The sequence below is a fragment of the Azolla caroliniana genome, unplaced genomic scaffold (genome assembly GCF_043228905.1).
Source record: "Azolla caroliniana isolate FFs.n. ecotype wild unplaced genomic scaffold, voAzoCaro1.0.p SCAF_2, whole genome shotgun sequence".
Taxonomy (NCBI): Eukaryota; Viridiplantae; Streptophyta; class Polypodiopsida; order Salviniales; family Salviniaceae; genus Azolla; species Azolla caroliniana.
In genome coordinates, this window is record NW_028230437.1 from 22,920,995 (window position 1) to 22,943,831 (window position 22,837).

Genomic DNA, 22,837 nt, shown 5'->3' on the forward strand with positions numbered 1-22,837 from the left:
TGCCGATTGGGTTGGCCACAAAGTTGACCGATGCTCGACTTCAAAGTTAGTCTTCTCTCTCGGAAGTGGAGCCATATCATAGAGCAACAATAAGACTTGAATGAAAATAAAACTATAGTCTCAACACATAACCTTTTCATTTATGGAACATGTCACACTCTCATAACATTTTTTTGTACCATGCTAGAACTCTATGAGGTACATATGCTTAGGTACACATACTCTTGAAAAAAAAATAAAAAAATTCCAATGATTAGGTACATATGCCATTATTATAAACAATTGTCTCATGGGCCAAACTTTGTCTTAGAAGACATTAATATATCTTTCTTAATTTCACTCTATGAGTGTTAATCAATTTATATCCAGCATCTACCTAAGATAGATAAATAGTGTATAAGATTCACATGTCTTAACTTTTTGTCTTGTATATGACATCAGCAAATAATTACATTTCTCCTTGCATTTTTGAGATGAGAACATCTAAATAGCTCAGTCACCAATTCAAGATGGTATCCATGTTTCAATAACTAACAGTTTGTATGAGACCTAGGCACGTGTATTTAAAATGAACCCCTCAAAAGAAAGCGGAGTTCAACACAAATTTTATGCAATATATACAATATGCTGGGATGAGGTCCAAAGAAAGCACCAAAATGGGGCAGAATACACCCCAAATATTATAGTTATAAAACATTTTCAATACAAAATTAGTGAGTGGATCCTCGTTAAAGAAAGCAACTTCAGGCCAAATTTACTCTAATATACAACATATATGATCTACTATATTTCAAACATATTTTCAATAGACACATGAGAGGACCATGACTTGAAATTAAAAATAAATAAATCAGACAGTATGTTTGATGTAGCATCCAGGGCTCAGTTCAAAATGATGCCCTCAAAACTTGCTATTGTTTGATTCTTTACCCACTATACAACAGAACGAATGTATTCTATACAAGATTATGGCATATACAGGCCTATTTCAATACAAACACGAGAAAACCATTGCACAAGAAAGAATTTAAAGAATCGGACATTACAAATGATGTAGCATCTAGGAGGAATCAGTAGATAATGATGCTCTCAAAACTTGCTCTTGTTTGATCCCTCCAGTTCTACTATATAACAGAAAGAATGGATTCTATACAAGATTATGGCATATATACTTGAAGCTTCAGGCAAAATCAATCACCAGGGGTCTGATTGTTCAACATGTAATTAATTCAATCTACAAGACTAGCATGCAGAAATGGTACAACTTCATAATTGCCTTCTTGAACCATCAGCTCGCTCTCAACACATTTCCAACCTGACAACCCTGATATAATAATCTTCTTGAATTCCAGAACCAGATTACCAGTTGGGATATCCCTAACCTGATAGCAAAGAAAATTTGAAGAATTAAAACAAATATGATAAAAAGGACACAGTAAAAACATAAGACGCTTCTGAAAAACCAAATCTTTTATGACAGAAAGAGTATAAACCAGCTGCTGCTTGAACTAAGAAGTACAGTTGCACAAAATCTTCAATGCACACAAACATACAGTGTGACATCAAGAGAACTGTTTGTGCAGCTGGTGGAGACACCTACCAAACCAGAGATCCTAAGGCATGGATGAAAGTGCAACATTCAACGTACAAGTAGTTAAGACCGTTATTAACTATGCTGGCTTAAACTTAAAGGAGAATTATTTGACTCATTTTGGGCAGAACAATTACAGTACAGTAAGCTGTGCACATCTGAAACCCTATCACTAAAGCATAACAGGCAGCATGTCCCACATCAACCTGCATCTGTAAGAAATTTTCAAAAAAAACTTTGAATTATAATAATGTTCAGATACATATCAGAAAATGATATGTAGAAGGTGACCCCGTAGAGCTTGTAACCCGAAGCTCATAATAAGTTTCTTCACAAAAATGAGAAGTTACCACATGAAGCTCAAGATCTGAAATATTTGCAAAAATATTTAGTGAGAATAATGAGATAAAGGGAGAGTAACAACTGCCACATTTTGCATCATGTTCTCAGAGTTACTATAAATAGTAGTTCCATTTCTCTTTCACTTGCTCTCAAATAGACTTCTTTTGAGAAAAGAATGAAATAAAATTGCTGAAGGACAAGATTACCGTATTTTAAGAGGCCAAAATGGCCTATAAGTCCAAATAAGAGATTACATCTGAAGTGTTGTCTCATCTTTGAGAACTGAAAACCAAAATAAACATAACTAAGTAGAAACAGAATTAAGGAGAGACTAAAGAATCTTGTCATCTATATGTATAAGATTCTCTGATCAATATGTTTTTACTTTTTGTCTTTGAAAAATCTCTAGCATAGGTCAATCTAGAACAGAGAAGTCTCCGAAGTGAGGAAGCACTTGCGATGGCAGGAGATAATGGCCTTATTATCTGTTCAATAACAATTTTGATGAGATTGTGGTCCACAATGCTGGGCCCTATGTGCATGGCAAAGCCTATCTATTGATGAGCTTGTGTCACTGTAGTATTGTCCTTTAACAACTTTTCCCTGTGCCACTTGAGTTCTTGTTTTGGGGCTGATTCCTGTTAACTTGTTTTCCAAATCAACAATATCAGTTCAGATCACTCTATTCTTTTCCACTTTGGTCATGTTTACATGGGGACAATCTAAGGTATATACGAATCGGGGTAGTGCATTTATGCTTATGCCATGTGACTCAAACCATTGTTGCATTTCAGCATACCAACAACAAACATCTCCATGTTCAGCAAGTTATTTTGATGACATAACGTGCTAACCTTGAGTACCTTTGTTGAGGGTTCTCCTAAAGCCATTGGATATAGGTTATTGATCAGAATAATTCCCAGATTATTATAAGGGATGCTCTGATCTCTGCCTGGATTATATCATGGGGGCACAAATGCTTTGGTACTTATCATGTGGGCAATCATTGAGACTAAAGGTCTCTCTAAATCTTTCCAGCTATATGCCTTGTTAAGACTCGGTCCCCATGTTTCTACTCCATAGAGAAGAGTTGGTGTCACAAATGTCTCTATCAAATAGCCACAATTTAGTTTGTGGCTCTTGGAACTGCAAATGTGCACATTGTCTTTTGAGAGTTCCAAGGCTGCATATCGACGAGAAAATCAGGCACAAGCGGCCTTCTGTAAGGGGAACCTAGGCCCCATAAATGTTACTCCTAGGTATGTATGCCACCGTTTCCTCTCCCAAGAAGAATTCTGGTTCTGATCTTGTTATCCATGCTTGAGTGGTGTTAAACACCATAACTTTCGTTTTATCCATGTTTATTGACAAACCTTTGTCTGTACAAAATACTTTTAAGACGTTTTGATGTCTTTGTAGTTCCTTTGGAGAGTTAGAAATCAGCACAATATCATCAGTGTATAGTAATATTTGTATAGCTATGTCTGTTAGACATGTTCCCAAACCCGAGTCTATGTAATGTGATACCTCACATTACAGAGACTGAAGAGATCGGGGTACACCATAAAGCCAGAATGAAGGACTTAATCTTATAAATAGTGAGAAGAACATTTAGAATCTTAACAAGACAAACCTGAAACAAAAATCAGAGAACTAGAAAATTGTGCATACCGGAAATCATAGCTTGGAGGGTGCCTATATAAAATCACATTTCACATTTTGAAAAGATTTATTTTGATTTTCAATTTAACTACAGACTGGCAAGTTGTTACATAAACTCTTATAAAGCTTGGCATCCCTTCATTGCCACTCAATCAGAATGGAAAGTTTGTCTTTATTTCTCAATACAAGGTAAATTGGCCTGCAATTTGCACAATGCCTCGTATCACAATTATCTTGTTCCAGCATAGATAATTCAAATAATTGTAATCATGACCTGAGTTTTAAACAATCTCGAGCACTCCCAATTTGCAATGCTATATCCTTAACTACATCTAAATTATTGCCCTTACATCTCTCATCTCTGAAGCAGTGAGTACCAAGAGGATTAATGGAGATATATGGAAGAACTGGAGCATCAAACAGAATTGTAGCTCACAGTCATTACTCTCTTCAGACAACGGTGCCACCAAAGGAGAGAGACCCATAATTTTTGTAAGTCCCAAAAAACAGATAAGCTTGAATTCACATAAATCACGGAGTGAATGTAGGCATTTGAATAGCAAATAACATAAGGGCCTAGAGTGAGGATTCAATATTGGTCTTAATGGAATTATATTTCATTGAGATTTCCGCTATATTTATGCGCAATTATCTTGCTTTCGTTATTTGATGTTTGTTAATACAAATATTGATGCAACATCTTCATTTTCAAGAAAGGTATGAAATAAAATGAAGGTATGAAATCACACTCATCAGTACATGATAGGAATCAAGAAAATTTAAAAGGTCAACTATACAATACTAACAAAAAAGAGAAAACTACAGTTCGGTATACAGCTTTCATACCTCTCATGAGGAAATTCCTCCCAAATTTGAATGCAGCCACACTTTATATGTCTGATACAAATTTCGTTTTCAGCATCTGCAATTTTCAGCTTAGCAAAATTTCAACTGGATCGTAACACTTGTTACCTGAACCAAAGTCTCCATCAGTAAACAATAGTGTCCATCTTTTCCCATCCTTCGCAGACTTTAAATGCCCTACAACTCCATCAGTCTTCTTCCCTCGGTTTTTCTTTGACATTATGAGCTTCATCACATAATTGTGCCATTCGAGCTTTCCTTGGTTTCTTTTGCCTGGCTTCAGCAACCCTCATTTCAGCGATAACCTGATTTTGATCATCTCCATTTGCTTGGATATCATCGATGGATGCTGGATTCAAATTATTAATTTGCCATTGTTTCTTTTGCCTGGCCTCAGCAACCCTCATGTCAGAGATTACCGCATCGATGGATGTTGGATTCAAATTATTAATTTGCCATGTATCTACAGACTTTTCCTTTGGTAAATCAGGACAAACCGACATAGTTACTGATGTGTGTGCTTCTACCATTTTGACCCCATTTGATTTCTTTCGATAGTCAGCCAATAATTCATCAGGACTATAATTTGACATGCCATCTTCTACTTGATTGGAAATTGAAAGCTGGTCTTTCCAGATGTTCTCATGGTCAAGTTTAAAATTCTCCTTCTGAAATTCTATCAGATCCTTATGATCATCATCATTTGAACTGGAAGAGCTAGATGTGGCATCAATGCTACTTTCACTTTCACAAGATGAAAGTGCAAAATCTGAACTAAAGGATTGCTGGATTAACTCATCTTCCAAATCTTGGCGTTTTTGAAGAACATCTTTGTGATAATGGGGAGGGGATGACATGGCATCGCCTGTTCTTCCTTGTGACTCCACTACCTCATCGATGAGTTTCCATGATCCAAAGCCTTCGCTCATCTTGTTCTGTTCTTCATAATATAAGCCATTTTGCCTGGTTTCATCTATATTTTTCATATCTGACTGTTTCAGGAATTCTGCACCATTTTCAATGTCTAAATAGACATTTGATGTTGCTGACATTCTTGAACTAGTTACTGAAGAGAGTATGCCAGTACTAACACCTTTACTAAGAGAAGAATTTTCCTCATTATCTTTCATATGTTTATCATGTTCCATTTCTTTTTCCAAGTTTTTCTTACTTTCCTGCACATCTGTTAAGTCACCCATCGAAGTCTTATGTTGTTGCCTCTTACGTCTCCTCCAAAATTTCCTCAAGTCTTGTAGCTTCAAATCCCTCATCAACATTGACTTCTCATTTTGCAGGTCATATTTTGGATGAGCCTCTTGTCCAGCAGGAAGTTCATTATTATCCAAAAAAAGCCGTAATTCCTGGAGCCAGTTTATAGAATTTTCCATCTTCAATGCTTCGGCTTTCTGCATTAGTTGAATAGCTTCTAATTTTTGTTGCTCACTCTCATCTGAAGGCAATTGTCTTCTTTCCTTCACATCTCTGGAGTGACTGCTCATGATGGGAAATCCAGGGGATTCATCATTCTCAACTTCATCCATGACCATCTCCACATCTTGTATTAAAGCAAGCCTGGATAACTTTCTCTAAAATGATAAATAAATAACACTGTAAGTAATTAAAACAGTTGGCATCTTCTCCTGTAATAAGGATTCATTAAATAATTTACCCGAGGAGCATTGTTTCCCTCAGGAGATGCATGTTGAAGGTCAACTTGCATGTCGCCTTGTCTTGCTGGGTTATAGGATCCATGCAGAGTCTCAAATTGTTGTCGCCTCGAAATAATCTTATTAACCCTCCAAAGCTCTGACTTGGAAACTTTTCTCCCATCTAAATATATCTGGAAATTTTCATAGTTTCTTATTGCTAAAGTACAAACTCAAACACTTACTTACAATTCCATATCTATCAAACCTAAATTGTTACCATAGTAGGATTTGGAAAAAAACTGTAAACTTCTTCTCTGTAAATTGTATATGTACTTATTGGATTTCCTTCGAGGAAAATAATCTGGAGAGCTGGAATAGTAGCTAATGCATGAATCTCGTTGAATTTGGAGATCAGGTTGTTGGAAAGGTCCAGTGCCTCTAAAGAAGTTAGTGCAGCAATCCCATGCACACTCACAAGTGCATTATTCTTTAGCACCAGTTTTGTAATCTGACTTGTGACCTACAGATCATCAAGCATCATGTCCATCTATGCTAATCAGTTGAGGAATACAGAGAATTTTAGCATAAAGTTTATTTACTTCATAACCCCAAGTTTCCATTATTTCTAAAAAGCCACAGAACAATTATATGGTTGATTCATTCCATTTGGGCAATTTTGTGATATTTACACATTTACATGGTGGATTCATCCACCACAATTATACTGTCAATTCATCCCCTTTTCTTTCTTTTGGAACTTAACCAGCTTAGTGAAATAAGAAAAACTCAAAGATAATTCAGAGTTTTTCACGTCATATACTTGTTTGTACCTGCTTTAGAGACGAAATATTCCGCAGTTGATTAAATCCAAGATCCAAATATGTCAATTTCGAACAACAGTGTAGATTTGCAGCTTTGACAAAACGATTCCTACTGAGATCTAAGGACTGTACAGCAGGTAATAGCTGTAAAGAATCATCCATGAGAACCATGCCATTGTTCGAACATGAGACAAATGCTAGTCGACCCCAAACTTGAGATTTCTCTACTTCTTGAATGCGCTCTGTAAAAATGTGTCGTAATGCATCCTGTAAAAAAGACACAAATGACAAAATCAGACATAAAAACAGAAATCTTGTTGTCTCTTCACATGGTACTGGTCAAATCCAACACGAGGATGCTCAAGCTCATGCGCTCATTGCATTGTAAGCAACACAACAGTGTTCCACGTGGCCAATCATGCACCACTTCAAAAGGTTCTTGAGATATACCAAAAAAACTTGTATGCCATGATTAAGTCCAGCTTGATGGCACAACGATACAAGAAGGTAACAACATGAGCACATTCTTCACAAAGATCAAAGACCCCAAGGAACGATTGCACAAAATCAATGAAGTCATTTCAGACAAGCAATTAGCTTGCAAGATTTTTGCGGCTTTTTCCCATTCATATCAAGGCTTTACAACTACCATAAGGCTCCTTACAAGAGGTAATGAGAGTTACAACATCGATGAACAAGTTCACCTTCTCTTATGGGAACCTCAATTTTGAGTGAATCAAGATGTTCTAAGAAATGGAGATCAAGCTTTGGTTACATCTTCAAAATTCAAAGCCAAAGCAACTTCTCTTCCAACGGTGATAAACTTCTCATGGCGAGAGGAAGAAGAAATGGTGCAATTATTGTCCTAAACCAGGCCATAACATTAATTAATGTTGAAAGAGGAAGGCAAATAAAGGCAAGAAAAACAAGCTGGTCTTTGTTTGCCACTTCAACTGGTTGAAGGAAGAAGTATCACAGCTCAAGATGAGCGGGCATTCTCCATTTCCACAACGTATGATCATTCAAAGCGTAAAACATGTATACCAGTAAGTGAGTCTAACAATGCTTGGTATTTTCATATTGTTGCTTCAAAGCACATAACCGCTTGTAAGAATTTCTTTGTTAGTCTTGAGGATACACCTAAAGGGGGATTGTTGTCTGCCAGTAATGATTCTTATGTCATTCGAGTCATTGGTTAAGTTCATATACGATGGCCAATGGGGATTAGTCATCTTAAACAATGTTCTCTATGTCCACATCATAAAGAAAAACTGTCTTCCGTTGCTACCTTTCTATGCTTGGCTATCCCATTTCTCTAAATGCACACCCCATGATGGCGATTTAGATAGCTTGGTCAACAACCTTTATAAGGTTGATATATATCAGAAATTTGATGACCAAAAAGCTTGCAGTGGATGTTCAAACCCTCGACCTTCATAAGCCTGGTATGGCCACTTAAATTTTGGCAGGAATTGCATAACTTAGTAAAGACAGTATGGTATGAAATCTCCCTTCGATTCAAGCACCATCTAATCGTGTATATGAGGGTTATATTCCATGAAAGATGCACAAATTCACATTCCTGAAAGATGCAAAATGTTGAGTAGATGACCCATAAAGTCAATTAACACCATCAATATATGAGGCTTGGAATGGCCACAAGAAAAATGCTGGCCACATAGAGAAACAACATGCTTAAATCAGAGATTTAGTGCAGTGAAAAGACACTCAGGTTAGTCTTTTGTTACAGCTCTATGTGACTGAAATCAAGCAGCCAAACAATACTCCAATTTCAAGGATGTCTACAATTATAAGCTACAATTGCTACAGCCACAAAGGGCGGAAGACGTCAAAACTGCCTTCTTGAATGGAGACTCTGAAGAAGAGGTTTATATAACTCAGCCTCTTGATATTGTTGTCAAACATGTAGAAGGTAAAGTTTGCAAATTACATAAAACCTTGTATGGTTTGAAGCAAAGACCTTGAGCATGCTGTGCAAAGATCCACACTCACTTTCCCCAACTTGTTTTTGTAAAAAGCTCAACCAAAAGCACTCTCTATGTACAAAAGGATTGAAAAAAACTGCGGATAGTGGTGCTTCACGTTGATGATTTTCTAATCACAAGACTTAATGAGCAAGAAATTGTAGATTTCAAGGCTTATTTGAGTAGAACATTCGAAATTAAAGATCTTGACCATCTGCACTACTGTTTCAGCATTAAATACTTGCAGTTGAGAGGGACATTTTTCTCGAGTCCATGAAAATACATTTAGAAGCTTCTGCGATGATTCAGGTTGAACCAGGTTGATTTCTACCCATGTTGAACCAGGCTGATTTCTCCCCATGTTGAACCAGGCTTCCGATTCTTTGATCAAGACAAAAAAAAACCATTTGATGCTCTCTTACATCAGCAAATTGTAGGTTGTCTAATCTTTCTGTGCAACACTTGACTTGAAATATAGTATATAAGCCTCAATTAACAAGGGATTGGGCATTCTTATGCATACATTTTTATGAAAGCTCTCTCCTGAAAGAAGTTTCAACATTTTTTCAATGGAGTGGACAATCTTCCAATACCTGGATTCTCATCCACAACATTTAAGTTCCCATCTTTCACTTCAGAGATGTCTATTATGCTTGATGTTTATCCTCGCAAGCTTTGGTATAACAAGTGTTTCATGCCACGTTTTCCTCTAGAACTGGTGAGAGGTTTTTTCCCTATGTGAGCACGCTCGTGAACTTCACAATTTCTTGGTTATCACTGTTGGTCTTCTCATGTCATAATTTTTTGGTTATTATTGTTGATTTTCCCACATCATGATTTCTCATCAAATATACAATAACCAGTTTTTATATAGCTTGGTAGTCCTTTAGAACTTATTTTTAGGAACCGGTACCCCAAGAATTCCATTAAGCACATTTTCTTAATCCACTCTATTTTTTGTTAAAACCTATGATGTGAGTTGGTCTAGAATCCTTGCGTTAACAAATCCCAGTATTGTAACAGATCATACATGCAGAATGTGGCAGTTGAACACATGACCTTCCAATCTCCACCAAATAACCTTACCAACTAAGCTTTATCTATATTATATGCTTCTTTTGTTCGTTGTTTTATTCCTTATCACTACCAAATCATGGAGGTCATTCTCACCATGTTCAACCTGCCCAGGGCACCCCAATGCAGTTAGTGTAATTCAGCATTGCCTCCCTCCATCATACCAACCAAAATCGGATACCATGTCCCTTCGCCACCAATCAATCCTTTGGACTCTCAGGTTTGTAAAACCATCTCATTCATCATTGCCAATTGTAAAACCACCTCATGCATTAAGATCACTATCGTGGATCTTTAGGAAACCTACAGCCTTTGTTTTGTACATTTGAATAACTAGAAGATACACGATCTTGCTCCAAGTCAATCGAGGGATATACAAATGGGCTCCCGACCAGGACATAACAAAGGGGTTACAATTGATCGGGCAATAGCAATTTGTCGTGCATGTAGGCCCTGGCCCCATGGACCACGACCTCAACACCCTTGTCATCGACAGATAAACGCCATTATCTCCCGCCATCGCAGGTGCTTCCCTCGCTTCGAAGACCTTTCCATTCTGGATCAACCTATGCTAGAGATCTTTCAAAGACAAAAGTTACAACACATCTAACTTGAGAATCTCACATGTGCCGAAAACCAGTTTCCCTCGTCTCTTTTTATCTTATTTACTTTTATATTTACGGGGTAATATTTATTTTATTTTGATTTGTTGAATTATTGTTCTCAAAGACGAGACAACACTTAAGATGTAATCTCTTGTTTGGTCTTATATGCCATTTTGGCCTCTTAAAAGACGTTAATATATCTTTCTTCTCTCTCTCTCTCTCCATCCTGTTGTCGGTTTGGTGGTTAACACAATAGCATAAAAGTCATAAAATTGAGAGAACCCAAGCTTGATCCTTGCTATGGGCTTGGCCCCATCTCATAGATCACAACTGGTCTTCCATGGACGTTAAAAATCTCTCTTCTCTCAAGAATAAGAGGGCACCAAGCTTCTAGTATCAGTACAATTGAAGAAAAAGATGAGAACTTACAACTGAATTATGACATATGAGCCTCTCCAAGATGGGCCGAAGTTGAAGAAGACCTCGAGCTGGTGACGTTGAAAGATCACAACCACGAATCTCGAGCGATCTCAATCTTCCAAAAGGTAATAGAGTTAAAGGACAAGGATCCCGTTTCGGGGATGGCAAAACCGAGACAACTTTTACAGCTGGGAGCAAACTAAGGAAACGACTTAGTTGCTCAAGAGCACGATGATCACCAAGATCAGAGATATATGCTCTAAGATAGTCCACTGGTGCTCCAATTCGAAGCCTTTCAAGCTCATGCAAAGCGTCAAGCCGAGTTTGAACATAATGCAAACCAACTGGATTAAGCTTCAAGACAAGGCTTCCATCTAATAGACTTCCAGCTTGCTTTTCAACAAACCGACCTAGTCGGTCCAAGTACCTATCCCCCGTAACTATCGCCATGTCCTTCCTCTCAAGTAAAAAATGGGGAATTAATGTTTTCAATGAATATGTTTCTTGTGCTCTTCCTGTCAGGCCAAAGGTAATGTATAATGTTTCTTCTTCCTCTGCGAGAAATCAAAGTTGCAAGGTTTTCAATACACTTTTTGCTTTCGTGCTTTCACACTTTCAATTGATTCTTTTTTTCATGCTCTTTCTCTGAGCAAAAAACCATAGTTTCAATGCTGCAACTCTTTCAATGGATTGTTACCTATAGATATCATATTTTTCTCTTAATGAAAATATGTTGCAGCAATATTTCAATGAATTATTTCTTTAACATGCTTCCTCTTGAACAACCAAGAATGTAGTGCCATTGATGCCAGCTGTGCAAAAGATTATAGTAGCAATGTTTTCAATCAGTTCTACTATGCTATTCTTCTTACGAAAAAATTGGTAATAGCAACATTTTTAATGTATTTTGTCTTTCGAGTTCTTCCTCTTAAGCAAAGAGAAATATACCAGCAATGTTTCTTTCCGTCTTGGTTTTCCTCTCAAGAAACGAAGGAGCCTCATAACAAATTTATAGACGGATTGTTTTCTTCATGCTCTTCCTCTTAAGCATCAAAACCATAGTGCCAATGCTTTCCATGGTCTTTCTTTAAAGCAACAAAGAAACGTAGTAAAAATGCGTTCAATGGATTCTTCCTTTCATGCTCTTCGTCCTAAGGAGCAAAATCATCGAGTAGCAATGTTTTCATTAGATGTATTTTCTTGCAGAACCTTCTTCTTAACTGAAAATTCATTGTACGAATGCTTCTTTCTCAACGGTTCTCTTTATTTCATCCTCAACCCTTCATGCAAACTTCTTTCTTTCTTTTTCTTCCGCTTGAGTAAAAACGCTTGCAATGGCTTCTTTCTTCTTCGTCATCATCATAATCTTTTTTCTTCTCAACTGCATTGACATGAAATGAAAATGTGTTCAAGAGTACTAACCTGCGACTCTTCTACAAGGGAACAAAGAAAGATACCCCTTCCTCTTCGTTACTATGGTTTGTGATCCGATAAGTCTCTGTCGAAAACGATACAATAATCGCTGCAAAGAAGAAGAAGAAGAAGAAGAAGAAGAAGAAGAAGAAGAGGCAGGGTTTTCAGAATCAGAGAATCAAGCTTCATACATTGAACTCAAACATGAAGAGAATCTGACGATTCCTCTCTCTCTCTCTCTCTCTCTCTCTATCTATCTATCTATATATCTATCTGACTGACTCACTGTCTGTTGATATATCTAGACTCGGGGAATCAAGCTTCATACATTGAACTCAAACATGAAGAGAATCTGATGATTCCTCTCTCTTTCTCTCTCTCTCTCTATCTGCCTGACAGACTAGACTAGACTGTCTGTTTATATATCTATCTATCACTACGTCTGATCTGATCGTCAGAGAAAGAAAATCAAATCAAAAGAGTCAGAAGAGAGAGAGAGAGAGAGAGAGAGAGAGAGAGAGAGAGAGAGATGGGAACTGACAAGAGAAGCGAGAGTCTGAATGAATGAATTCTCAATCATCGAATGAGTGGAATGAATGACTATGAAGGAAAGGAAAGGAAAGGAAAGGAAAGGAATGCTTCTTGTGTGAAGGAAGACTACCCACCAAACCAACACATCTTTGTATGACCACACACACACACACACACACACAGGCCTCCCTCTCGGGATCTGTCTCCGGTGTCCGCCTGCCCATGTCTGGCCTCTTTTCTTTTTATTGTAAATACCTTACCCTAGTGGTAAGTTGTCAACACTACAAGCACTGCGTTGTGGGTTCGAAACCCAACTTCCTCACCTCTCTATTATATACTTCTTATATATCTCTTAATTCACTAGATGCCACTGTGAAATGTAAGAGCTTGAACCCATGACCACATGGTCTCCATTGGGCAACCTTACCAACTCAGCTACATCCATTTGGGCGTCTCTCTCTCTCTCTCTCTCTCTCTCTCTCTCTTCTTTGTTGAAAGCACATGATTATATTAATTGTATGTAAATTCCACTTCTTAGTTATAAATGATAATACTTCTTAGTCTCCTCTACCTATCATAATTGAGACTTCAAATACATAAATTTGTCCTTCAATTTACTACCAATCCAATCAATCGATTCAACATTTGCAACATCAACACCCAATGGATAGCCCAAATGTCGATAAATGGATCCTCGTTTAAGCATTGACCCTCTGTCATCCCAAACATTCCAAATCACTCTTTGTACAAGAAATAAGGCGAAACTTCCTCCAATTTATATACAACTCTGAAGCCAAAGCAAAAAATTTACATCACCATGTATGCACAACCTTAAGGACCGAGGATCAGAGAGAGAGAAATAGATTGATTATATTATCGTCTTCGAAGGTCAAATATGACCTGTGAGACCAAAAATATTACATTTCACGTGATATGTGTGAAAATGAGTAGCGACTCTCGATGTTCAAGAAGTTTAGCAATGAATGTTGCAATCAAGAGTGCACATTGTGGTTGTGAGAGAAATCCGTGCAAGGATTGGCTCGGTCGAAAAGATGTGGAAAGCATTGGTTGAATATGATCAAAGGTAGAACATTGTATCAAAGTGTATTACTCAGACTCGCGAACTTGTTTAGAGAGATAGATAGATAAATAGATAGATTATATTATCGTCTTCGGGGGTCAAATATTACCTATGAGACCAAAAATATTACATTTCACGTGATACATGTGAAATTGACTAGTGACTCTCAATGTTCAAGAACTTTACCAATGAATGTTGTAATCGAGAGTGCACATTGTGGTTGTGAGAGGAATTCATGTAAGGATTCAACCGTGAAGGATTCGGCACCGTCGAAGAGATCTAGAAAGCAATTGTGGTTGTGAGAGGAATTCATGTAAGGATTCAACCGTGAAGGATTCGGCACGGTCGAAGAGATCTAGAAAGCATGGTCGAATATGATCAAAGGCATAGAGAGAGAGAACATGGTGTGTGTCAGTCAGTCGTCAATGCTTAATAGAGTATTTAAGCTCATGGGTGGTGTCTTATGTAATTTAGGGTTTAGGGTGTTTAAGGGCTTTTCCTGTTGACACTTCATCACTGGTTTTTCTTTTGTCTTTTGTCTTTTGTCTCTCTCTGGATGGTAGGGAAGGGAGGCTTCCCTTCATTCGCTGATGCTATGCTGTACAGAGACAGGTGATTTGGATGGATGAATGCATGAATGCATGATGAGGATCGTGAGTTGGAATGTGAATGGACTCTATACCACTCTCAGGGATGCATCCAACCGCCATGGTTCAATTGCTAACTATTTCTCTCATGTCCTCAAAGCTCATATTCTTTGCTTCCAGGTACATATATCTTTCTCTCTTCTCTCTTTTATTTAGTTCTGTTTTAATTGTTTGTTTATTTATTCTCCATTGCACAGCAATAACATACAATAACATACATTTACTATGCAGAGGAAGTCGCATTAAACAATAAAAAAGAAACCATGCCAACATGTTAAAAATCCCTCTTTATCTTTCCATATCGCTCAAACAGCTTTATCAGAAAATATGTGGTTTTTAAGATCTCTAAATAGCCTATAATACAACACGTTAAAAAAAAATTCAACTAGCTCAAAATTCATTTAAGCAATGTAAACTAACTTGAAGATGCATTAAAATAGTCTATAATGCTTGAAAACAGTTTTATCTAAATTCTACACGTTCTAGAATAAGTGTAAAGTAATCCAAAATGTATCAAATGCATTCACACAGTTTAAACTAACTCAAAATGCATGAAAATAGTTCATAACTATCGCAACTAGGTCAATCAATAACTTGTTAAATCTACATTATATTTTTCATACGTGCATTACATCTAAGTAGTAAAAATTGCACCCTAAGATTTAAAATTTAAATGAAGGAAGTATTAGAAGCTCTAATTCAACTAAATTTTCATATTTCATTATTTTAGGAGGCAAAAATTCAAGAAGAAAAGCTAGAGAAGTGGATGGCATGTGTACCTGGCTATGAGTCTTTTTGGGCGTTTAGCAAAAGCAAGAAGGGTTATAGTGGTAAGGTCTTCATCTCCTTTCTTTGATCAAGTAGTTTGCATGTTGAACTAGTGTGTAAACTTGGGGCAGATGGTTTGTGTTTAACAAATTGGAGACTCATCTGCACTCAATATATGAAGTGTTCATGAATTCAGACTCAAGGGTAAATTAATGATCACCTGTTTGTTGAATTAGCTACCTTGTCACCATTGGTGTGGATTATAACGATACAAAAATCCATTTATTAATCAAATTTATTGGGCCATCTTATAACAAACTACGAACATGTTTTTTCTCTTTTACAGGTGTGGTTACCTATGTTAAAGAAGAGCTTTCACCTCTGGATGCTCATGCAAATTCTTTGGGAGATTCTGATGACCCTTTAATTGATGAGCTCTGCAATGAAGGTCGAATGGTTGAGACTGACCATGGAAGTTTTGTATTGATTAATGTATATGTTCCAAATGCTGGTGATAAGGAACAAGGACGCCCTCGTCTACATTTCAAACTTGCGTTTTTGGAAGCCCTGAAAAATAAATGTACGTTCATTAATTTCACACCATACTATATCAGGATGCCACATACTTTCTATCCACACAAAGATGCATTTTTATTGTTCAAAATGGTCAATGTGTGAGAAAGTGATCATAACATGAAGCTGTGAAATGTGTAGGTGACGAACTTGTTTGCTCTGGGAGGCATGTTGTTGTTGTTGGGGATTTTAACGTTCCACACAAGGATAAGGATGTGTATAGAAATTGGAATATTAGGGATTTATATTCACCAGGTATCAAGGAATATGATGTTATTTGTATGATGCAGCGACATGCTTTTTAGTGACCATACGATAAAGAATTTAACATTCTTTTGTGTCGTTGTATGAAGTGCCGAATATTTCTATATATGGATGTTTAATATTACTGATATATATTTCTATACATGTTTCAGTGATCATCATAGAGAGTGGTGGCTACAGATGAAATAGTTATGATTTAGCCAGACTATGGAGCATTAGTATATCCATTGCTGGTAAAGATATGTATAGACTAACAGAAAAAGAAAAAGAAAAGAAAAGGAGAGAAAGTATAACTAATAGGAAATCCCAGGGATTTTATGTAGTGCTCCAAAGTCTCAATCTCTTTGGGATATTGTTATTCTAGTTTGTAATCGCAGAGTATACTGCTGCTTGAAATCTCACATATGCATATCTTTCTATCTTAGTGTGAACAAATTGGATGGCTATTCCTATCTTAGATAAAAACAAATACACATCAGCCATACTTTTTCAAATGCAAACAAACAATAACAATGAGAGAGCCTAAACTTTTTACATTATCTAACAAAAGTATACGTGTGTGCTCTGCAGAAGAAACTGGTTTTATGGATAAGTTGTTCAATGAGTATGTTGATCTGTTCCGCCACTTCCATCCCAATGATGAAGATGTATTTTCTGTTTGGAATCAGAAAACAGAGGCAAGGATTCACAACGAAGGACTTCGGTGAGTAAGAATCTGACCAACTCTTGAATTTGTTTTTACATATATCTCCACCCAATACATGGAAGGAAATAACCAGATTTTGAGCTCAACCATGATCAAGGTAAAGAGTTAGGAATCTCATGGAATTTACTGAATATAAATGATGGGGTTTAATTTATAGGATATGAAACCTAAAACTGAAATCATAGAAAATGGTGGTAATCGTTCAAAAAATTTGAAATTGTTTTTGTCAATTATTGCTTGTAAAATTAGTTGAACATTTAAGAAACGTCAGATCATAAAAATAGCCAAAAAATTTCAAAACATCCTTAAAATTTAGGATAGATAACCCTTCTTTTTCATTTTCCCCCTAATCAGGATAGATTATGCCATGTGTGATCGACAATTCATTTCACAAGTAGTGTCAACAGATATTATAAAGATGTTTCCGAAGAATTGGAGCGACCATGCTTCTGTACAGATCACGTTAAAAGAGCAACCTATGCTTTCACCACATCCAAGTCCAGCCCTAAGCTCTCGAAACATGAAAAAGTTCAATGAACAGAGTAAGCAGAAAAGACTAACTACAATGTTCCTTTCTACTCCAAAAAGGTCAATCGAAGAAGCTAATACAAATGGCACACAACATGCTACCATGAGTTGTTCAGAGGAATGCAAGAAAACAGCCGATGTATGTATCCTAAGTAACAAATCTAGTGGAATAATGCTACCAATTACTCCATGTGATTCGGAAGGAACAGCACCATATAAGATGCAAAAGGTGGATTCAGATTCCGGTATTGAGACTGATGGTGCTAAGAATAAGCAGTTGGGTTCTCAAAAAAGTCTTACTTCGTATTTTCGCAAAGGTACTGGATAGAACTCTTGTTTCCTTTTTTTCACATTTCAATGGATAAGGTAGAGATTCTTTCTTGAATGCTAGCTTTTCTTTTTCAACAATGATAGGCCAGACACATTTTGTATGGGTCATTTTGAGATGAAAAGGAAGGGTGTGGGGGCTTATAGGATTTTGAGTGTGTTGCTTATTGAAGCATCTAAATTGTCCCCCTTGTTTTGGGATTTCAGTAAGAATCTCTGCAAATATAAGATTCATCACCTAGTATCTAACAAAAAGGCATATCCTGCTAGTATTTGATCTTTCTGATTGAAATATCATTTTCTATGGAACTCCATTTCCATTAACAAAAGTGGTGATTCTGTAACTGTAAGATCCACATTCTTCGGATGAAAGTTAACATACACATGCTTTCTGATTGAAATAGTATTTGATCTTTCTGATTGGAATATCATTTTCTATGGAACTCCATTTCCATTAACAAAAGTGGTGATTCTGTAACTGTAAATCCACATTCTTTGGATGAAAGTTAACATACACATGCTTGTGATGCTTCTTATTTATCTAATTTATCTGTTTTTGACCACAATTAAAACATACAGTAACCTAAATCCCAGAACTTCAGTTCGGCTTTGTTTTTTACCTCAATATCGTTTATGTCGTTTACCTCAATATTGTTTTTATTTTAGGGAACAAGTCTATTTGGTTTGATCTGGTCAGTTAGGAAACTTAGCCCTGCCGATTCAGCACCAAAGTTTTTAGTTGATATCCGCCTAATATATATTGACCTAAAACTCCTATACCTTACTCGATACTCTACACTCCAAACCCTAAATCTATATCCCAATCCCCAATCTCAAATCCTAAATCCTAAATCCTAAACTGTAATCCCTAAACCCAACCTCTCCAAAACCTTATGTTAATACTCGAAGCCCATAATTTTAAAGTCAATGACTCTACATTTACCTTATGTTAATACTCGAAACCCATAATCCTAAAGTCAATGATAGAAAGTTTGAAATGTTAAACATTTACCTAGACAAACACTTGTATTGAAATGAGCTTACATGCCTAAGAATCATACAATCACCCTCAATCCTAAATGGTTGCTTAAGTTGTACTTTTCTTGTAAGAAACAATTTCTCAAACATACCTCTTCATTTTTATGTACACATAACACCCTGTTTTGAAGACAACTTTGTGAGCTTCAAGCACTAAAGTCTTTTTTGTACTGTTTTTATTGGGGTGAAGTGAAGGTATAACATTATAGTGTTTCCATCAAAAGCTTACACTCTAAAGTGCAAGAAAATGCATGTTGTATGAGAGGAGGCCACACTTACCAATTTCATTACAAAAGCAAGTTGACATTTGTTTTTATAATGTGGGAACCTAAAATAATGTGTGACATCACATACTTTAACATTTAGGCTTATGACATGGTTGCTAAATTTATGGTTTCAATGTGTTTCCATTGATATCAAGCAATAATCGGCTTACACTGTAAAGTGCAAGAAAATACATGATGTATGACAGGAGGTCACACTTACCAACTTCATAACAAAAGCAAGATGACATTTGTTTGATCAAGTGGGAACCTAACATTATGTGGGACATTACATATTTTTACATTTAGGTTTATAGAATGGTCACTAAATTTATGCTTATCAAACTTTTTCTTGGTGTCCATAAGGCTATTTTAGGAAGGATGTTTGAGTGACAATTCATATTGTAAAATGATGCGCAATTGGTTTTGATGCCATATTAACTTCCAGAACATGGTGTTCACTTGTCCTTGTGGATGTCCATATTCGTATCACAATTGACAAATTGTTTTCTAACTTGAGTCATTAAGATCCCCAAAATCATATGCCTAAGTGGTAAATCATAATTACACTAAAGGTTCATTTGTTATTAATGGTGATGCATGTAGCATGGTAGACGCTCCTTGGATGGGCACAACATATTAGGTTCAATGATGATTCAATGACGAAATATTGAGATCAGTCATGACTAATCAAACAATAGATTTTCAAATTCTTTACTAATGAGATTGATTTCCTTTCAATGCTTAAAGTGATGGGAAATTATGACAAAACGTCATAAAGTGCATAATATGTTGATTGAAATTCTATGCAAATATGTCATAGTTTGTTTCATTTATAAATGTTTCCACTCACAAACATAAAAGAATCCATCCAACATTTTTCCAACATGAGGTAGTGATTTTTCCATATTATAAGAAACAAAAATTGTAAGTGGCCCTAAAAAAGAATGTAAGGTCATAGGACAAAGTTGTGATCATCACCAAAAGATATTTGTTAGCTTTCTAAAAACATGAAGATATAGCGCTTCGAATAAGACAAAAAATGTAGGTCGGCAAATGGGAGAAATATGACAATTGGCATCATCTTGGAAGCATTTAAAACTAAAATGATATGGGACAAGATGCAAGAATTTGGAATATGAATGGTTACATTGACACGGAAATACTTCTAGCAACAGAATAGGGCATGAAAATGGGCTATGCAACATTTTTTAATTTGAAAATGATATAGAAAATTTGTGCATTTTTATGTTATTTGATCATGGAAAACACTATTATGTACATGGAATCTCAAAGCTGAAACATGCATGGTACATACATATATGCGTATGTATGCAATTTTGTAGTGTGGCTTTTATCCTAACATGAAATGCATAGAAATGTCGGAGAAATCGAGGAACTCTTAACTTTGTGGTTCTAAAGTTTCTCAAATGCCAATTCAAGAACATGTTGAGAATTGGGAAAGCTAACTTGTAGAGAAGGTCAACTTGGTGGTGGTAGAAAAAGGCTACAAGGTCATACAAATTGCTTATGAGGTTAAAAAGGACACGCAATGTTATCTTATAGTAGATTGAAGGGTTTGGAATGTGAATAGAAAAAGTCACTATATACTTGTAAGAAAATGTTTATCTCCTTTTCATATGAGTTGGATGATTCGCTTGTTTCAAAACAATGTCGAAAGTTCCTATGACAACATGAGGTGATGACATGTAAAAATAAATCTTGTGTGCATTATATATAGTATTAAGGGTGTAAAAGTTTGGTATTGCAGTTTAAAGTCTGTAATGCAATGAATTCATTAGATATGTAAAAATATAAACTAGGTAGAGCATCAGCTTCCTAATTAAAAAAATACTCGAAAAAGTGAGGTGTGGAAGGACTTTTCAATCTATCATAATGGAGAGAAGCACATCAATGTTTTGACGCTAAAATGTGCTATACCCACCTTTCAACTTTCTTGACTCCTTTTTGTCGTGCGCACCTCAAAAAGATACAAATCAATAAGTACCACCAACATGCTATAAGTACCTGTAAGATTTATATCGCACAATATATTTTGGTACTGAATCCTAGAGCAAATTTATAGGGGGGATAAAATGTAAGAGAACCAATGGTGAAAGTTTTGATTTGAGATTATGTTGTTTTGTTTAGGAGCATAAGTAATGAGTGTATATGTTGCCGTGTCTTTACATGTGAATGCACACATAGAGCACTTGTAGTGTGGTTGGGAAAGTGTTACAACTCTCCAATTTCCAAGAGTAGAATTTGTATTTAAAGGGCGAAACGATTTTGCAAGGTCTAGTATTCAGATTAATTTATTGTCATGGTTGTGGGAAAGGAGAGAATTTAAGAGACATTAGAAGCAACTAAGCAGGAAAAAGGGTTGGGAACTGGCCAATTGTGTTAAATGTCAATGATGCCAAAGGAAATGCCATTGGGAAGCATGAAGAATGGCCCGATGGAGATAGTGAGGCAACCCTTTAGAATTAGTAGATAAGCGTAAACAAGTCTCAAGGCCACTCTTAATTGGGCCCACCCCACTTTCATAACTCAATACCCCTTTCTCGAGGTTTCTATTGCTATTAATGTAGAAACACATAACCCATATGTGAGAATCACATCACCCTCAAAATGAAGAAAGCATGATAATAAAGTTTGATGGTGAGATATGCAATGAGAGTGCAAAGGCAAGGTTGGGCGATTTGTGAACTATGTAATTTGGAGAGCACTTAGTGATGATTAGGGTGTTGCTCGTACAACCCACCTTTAAGGGATACTTCTTGGCATATGACACAATGAGAATTAGTGTTTTGTCAGACATGATTTAACATTATGCAAGAGTGTGAATAAGAGTATATTCACAAAGGTATCTCACTCGAGAAGCCTTTGTTTTTGTTTACGTGTTAGAGATATACTTGGAGAGAATCGTGTAGACATTGTGGTAGTTGGCTTGTTTATGTCTAGTGCCAATGTGGAATATGCATTATTAGGAACCAACTTCAAACTAATGCTATGTTCTCGTTAGCTCCAACCCAAGGGATAGAACAATCCTCTACTTTTATGGGCTGCGTTAATGTGGACAAATATATGCTATAAAAATCTATAATATTTCAACCCTCTCGATGCATCTTATTAAATTGCCACGTTGTTTGATAAACCAACAAACACTAAGTTGGGGATATACTCGTCACCGACATGTTTTGAAGTTGCTATGCCAAAATATTGTCATTGGCAACATTAATCAATGACAAAATGCATTCGAGGAAAATAGAAGGGAATATTATTACCTATGTTGTTAAAGAAAAGAAAAAACAATCTTTTAAAAAGACTCTTAAAAAGAGGATGAAAAAAGGTCTACAAACAGCGTTTAAAGTCATTGCATGGATCTCTAGAGGAGAAAGCAAGATATATCAATGTCTTTTAAGAGGCCAAAATGGCATATGAGAATAGACCCCGTGAATAGTTATTAAAATAATTGTATGGACATCTGAACAAGAAAGTGAGATATATTAGTGTCTTTTAGGAGATCAAAATGACATATGAGTCCGAATGAGAAATTAAACCTTAAAATCTTCCGTGCGATATAGGAAACTAGAAAATATTATTCTCTAACCAAGAAATTAGAAATTTTGCTATCTTTCACCAAGGAAGATGACAACACAGCCTAGTGACACCTCCCTACACA

At 36.3% G+C, this 22,837-nt stretch overlaps 1 protein-coding gene and 1 pseudogene across 2 annotated transcripts; one reads left to right on the forward strand and one right to left on the reverse strand.

The window, feature by feature from the left end:
• Positions 1-816: 816 nt before the first annotated feature.
• LOC147867651 (uncharacterized) lies at positions 817-12,718 on the reverse strand (annotated as a pseudogene). Its single transcript, XR_015529383.1, has 7 exons — positions 11,023-12,718; positions 6,939-7,196; positions 6,386-6,628; positions 6,129-6,299; positions 4,847-6,045; positions 4,442-4,749; positions 817-1,382 (listed from the first exon to the last, which is right to left on the reverse strand). The product of XR_015529383.1 is annotated as an uncharacterized LOC147867651 (transcript).
• A 1,849-nt stretch (positions 12,719-14,567) lies between these two features.
• Positions 14,568-18,132, forward strand: LOC147867652 (uncharacterized). The gene is made up of 6 exons (XM_087315430.1): positions 14,568-14,805; positions 15,416-15,515; positions 15,800-16,033; positions 16,168-16,281; positions 16,861-16,993; positions 17,351-18,132. The coding sequence occupies exons 1-6, from the start codon at positions 14,668-14,670 to the stop codon at positions 17,850-17,852; spliced, it is 1,221 nt and encodes a 406-aa protein (XP_087171556.1). The 5' UTR covers positions 14,568-14,667; the 3' UTR covers positions 17,853-18,132.
• The last annotated feature ends 4,705 nt before the right edge of the window (positions 18,133-22,837 follow it).